This window comes from Anarrhichthys ocellatus, unplaced genomic scaffold (assembly GCF_004355925.1).
Source record: "Anarrhichthys ocellatus isolate YVR2014 unplaced genomic scaffold, GSC_Weel_1.0 scaffold2357, whole genome shotgun sequence".
Taxonomy (NCBI): Eukaryota; Metazoa; Chordata; class Actinopteri; order Perciformes; family Anarhichadidae; genus Anarrhichthys; species Anarrhichthys ocellatus.
The window spans coordinates 3,954-5,817 of NW_022282331.1; the positions used below are offsets into that span (position 1 = coordinate 3,954).

The following is a 1,864-nucleotide window of genomic DNA, read 5'->3' on the forward strand; positions in this document are numbered from 1 at the left end:
CACACACACACACACACACACACACACACACACACACACACACACCTCTAAACTGGATTATTTGTAGAAACAGAGTCGATATCATTTAATCAATAATGAATAAAAACGTTCAAACATGTTGCAGCTTCTCTTTGTTATTAATAATATTTCACTCTAATCACTAAAAGATGAATGAGTGATGTTTAACGTGATCATCAGATATGTTGATTGAGATCATTTATCTCTGAGTGTTTGAGGACTTTAGGAGGTGAAGGTGAGTTCCAATAACTGATAGATTGATCAGTTGATAATAGATTTGTGTTTTTCTGTATAAATACGGACTGTTAAAGTAAAGTGATCGGTTCTAGACGTTACAACAGAAACACGCATGTATAAAAAGAAGAACCATCCAGACTGTAGAGGACAAAGAGTTCTGGTTCCTCCAGACGTCCTCCGATCATCGACGTGTTCAATCCTTTGGTCTGTCGGATCAGAGTTCAGCTTTCTGTCTCACATCAAATACCAAAGACTGAAATCAATAAATTATATTAATAGATTTGACCGATATGTCAGAAAATAAAAAATAAATCTGTGGGAAACATTTCGCCAGAAGAGAGGATTAAATGAACAAAAGTGAAGATGTGACAGAAAAAAAAAAAAAGCAGCATAATCAAAATGTCCCCTGTGGCTCCCCCTCCCCCCCTCCCCCCCTCACTGCCCGTTGGCGGAGGTGTCGTTGGGGTTATGGGCGGGGCTTGAGCCCCCGGCGTTGCCGTTGCCGGCGGGCGGCTGCACGTTGTCGGCCAGGTTGTGGGCGTGCTCCAGGAAGAGGTCTTTGAGCACGCTCAGCTCTTTGCTCAGAAGTTTGATTTTGGCCTCCAGCCGCTCGTTCTCCTCCTTGAGCTCGTTGACGCGCTGCTGCGTGTCCATCGCCTTCTGCTTGCTGCGCATGCGGCTCTTCTTCACCGCCAGGTTGTTGCGCTCGCGACGCTGCCGGTACTCGTCGCTGTCCTTCTCCGCCGAGGGTTTCTTCATCTCGCTGCTGGGGGGCGGGGCCTTAAGGACGCCCACGGCCGAGGGGAGGAGCTTGGGGACCCGCTGGAGGCCAGCTACAGATGTGGTGGTGGTGGTCTGACTCTGGATGACGCTCACGCCGTTGTTGTGCTCGGTTGTGGTGAGTTTCGCCTGCGACGGCCGGCTCATCTGGGATGTGTTGCCTTCAGGTGCTGATCTCTGAGTTCTCCTCAGGTGTGCGGGAGGAAAACAGGAAGCAGAAGATTCTTCAACTCGATGGAGCCTAGGGGACAACAAATCAATAAATGAGTTATCAGGATGCCGATTATTTCACATGTATGGAACAATATATTACAACTTCTATAACTTGTGATAAACAGTGGAAAGCATACCGTTATTCTCCACCACCAAATGTTCCCATATTGTCTACTATATGTTCCCTTATTCTCTACTATATGTTCCCTTATTCTCTACCAAACGTTCCCTTATTCTCCACCAAACGTTCCCTCATTATCCAGTAAACGTTCCTTTATTCTCCACTAAACGTTCCTTTATTCTCCACTAAATGTTCCCTCATTCTCCACTAAATGTTCCCTCATTCTCCACTAAATGTTCCCTCATTCTCCACTAAATGTTCCCTCATTCTCCACTAAATGTTCCCTCATTCTCCACTAAATGTTCCCTTATTCTCCACTAAATGTTCCCTTATTCTCCACTAAATGTTCCCTTATTCTCCACTAAATGTTCCCTTATTCTCTACTAAATGTTCCCATATTCAGTACTTCCCTCCATCTTTCTTCACAGTGAAGTAAAACCTCTGTATTTACATCTACATTCATCCTGCAGAAACTCAGCTGACCTGATTCCATCG

At 45.3% G+C, this 1,864-nt stretch overlaps 1 protein-coding gene across 1 annotated transcript in view; it reads right to left on the reverse strand.

The window, feature by feature from the left end:
* Positions 1-6: 6 nt before the first annotated feature.
* Positions 7-1,864, reverse strand: part of cebpg (CCAAT enhancer binding protein gamma) — a 2,782-nt gene continuing 924 nt past the window's right edge. Inside the window, exon 2 of the mRNA XM_031840141.1 lies at positions 7-1,276. Within this exon, the coding sequence (XP_031696001.1) occupies positions 691-1,182 (492 nt within the window). The 5' untranslated portion in view covers positions 1,183-1,276 and the 3' untranslated portion in view covers positions 7-690. The remainder of the gene's footprint in view (positions 1,277-1,864) is intronic.